Below are 1,271 nucleotides of genomic sequence, written 5' to 3'. Positions count from 1 at the left end.
CGGTGTCCAGCGAGGCCCGGGCAGGTGTCACCGAGGAGAAAGACATGTTCCTTCCATATCCTGCCGCCCCTCCTTCGCCCCCTCTGCACACCGAGGGCCTCATGTCCACTCGCTTCCGCCGCCCCCCCGCGCCCAGGACTCCCTCCCCCGACTCCCCCTGCGGCAGTTGGCCAGCTGCACGGCCTCAGCCCGCGAGCTGTCCAGAAGCCGGCTCTGTCCTTGTTTCTGGGCGGCCCTGGGAATTGCCTCTAATCTCCTCTCCGCCTTCCCCCTGCAGATGGTGACGACGACCCGCAACTCTCCTGGGTGGCCTCGTCTCCCTCCAGCAAGGATGTTGCGTCACCCACGCCGATGATCGGAGATGGGTGTGACCTCGGCTTGGGCGAGGAGGAAGGGGGCACGGGCCTGCCGTACCCTTGCCAGTTCTGCGACAAGTCCTTCATCCGCCTGAGCTACTTGAAGAGGCACGAGCAGATCCACAGCGACAAGCTGCCGTTCAAGTGCACCTATTGCAGCCGCCTCTTCAAGCACAAGAGGAGCCGTGACCGGCACATCAAGCTGCACACGGGCGACAAGAAGTACCACTGCCACGAGTGCGAGGCGGCCTTCTCCCGCAGCGACCACCTCAAGATCCACCTGAAGACGCACAGCTCCAGCAAGCCGTTCAAGTGCACGGTGTGCAAGCGCGGCTTCTCCTCCACCAGCTCGCTGCAGAGCCACATGCAGGCCCACAAGAAGAACAAGGAGCACCTGGCCAAGTCGGAGAAGGAGGCCAAGAAGGACGACTTCATGTGCGACTACTGCGAGGACACCTTCAGCCAGACCGAGGAGCTGGAGAAGCACGTGCTCACCCGCCACCCGCAGCTCTCCGAGAAGGCCGACCTGCAGTGCATCCACTGCCCCGAGGTCTTCGTGGACGAGAACGCGCTGCTCGCCCACATCCACCAAGCCCACGCCAACCAGAAACACAAGTGCCCCATGTGCCCCGAGCAGTTCTCCTCAGTGGAGGGCGTCTACTGCCACCTGGACAGCCACCGGCAGCCCGACTCCAGCAACCACAGCGTCAGCCCCGACCCCGTGCTGGGCAGCGTGGCCTCCATGAGCAGCGCCACGCCGGACTCCAGCGCGTCCGTGGAGCGCGGCTCCACCCCGGACTCCACCTTGAAGCCGCTGCGGGGCCAGAAGAAGCTGCGGGATGAGGGCCAGGGCTGGTCCAAGGTGGTCTACAGCTGCCCCTACTGCTCCAAGCGGGACTTCAACAGCCTGGCCGT

The 1,271-nt window shown here is 64.9% G+C and overlaps 1 protein-coding gene across 1 annotated transcript in view; it reads left to right on the top strand.

The window, feature by feature from the left end:
* Window positions 1-277: 277 nt before the first annotated feature.
* ZNF423 (zinc finger protein 423) overlaps window positions 278-1,271 on the top strand; it is a 137,718-nt gene continuing 136,724 nt past the window's right edge. The window contains exon 1 of the mRNA XM_040633268.1: window positions 278-1,127. Within this exon, the coding sequence (XP_040489202.1) occupies window positions 352-1,127 (776 nt within the window). The 5' untranslated portion in view covers window positions 278-351. The remainder of the gene's footprint in view (window positions 1,128-1,271) is intronic.

Source organism: Ursus maritimus, unplaced genomic scaffold, assembly GCF_017311325.1.
Source record: "Ursus maritimus isolate PB19 unplaced genomic scaffold, ASM1731132v1 scaffold_19, whole genome shotgun sequence".
NCBI lineage: Eukaryota > Metazoa > Chordata > Mammalia > Carnivora > Ursidae > Ursus > Ursus maritimus.
The sequence above is the reverse complement of the archived record's forward strand: the minus strand, read 5'-3'. Positions and strand labels throughout refer to the sequence as shown.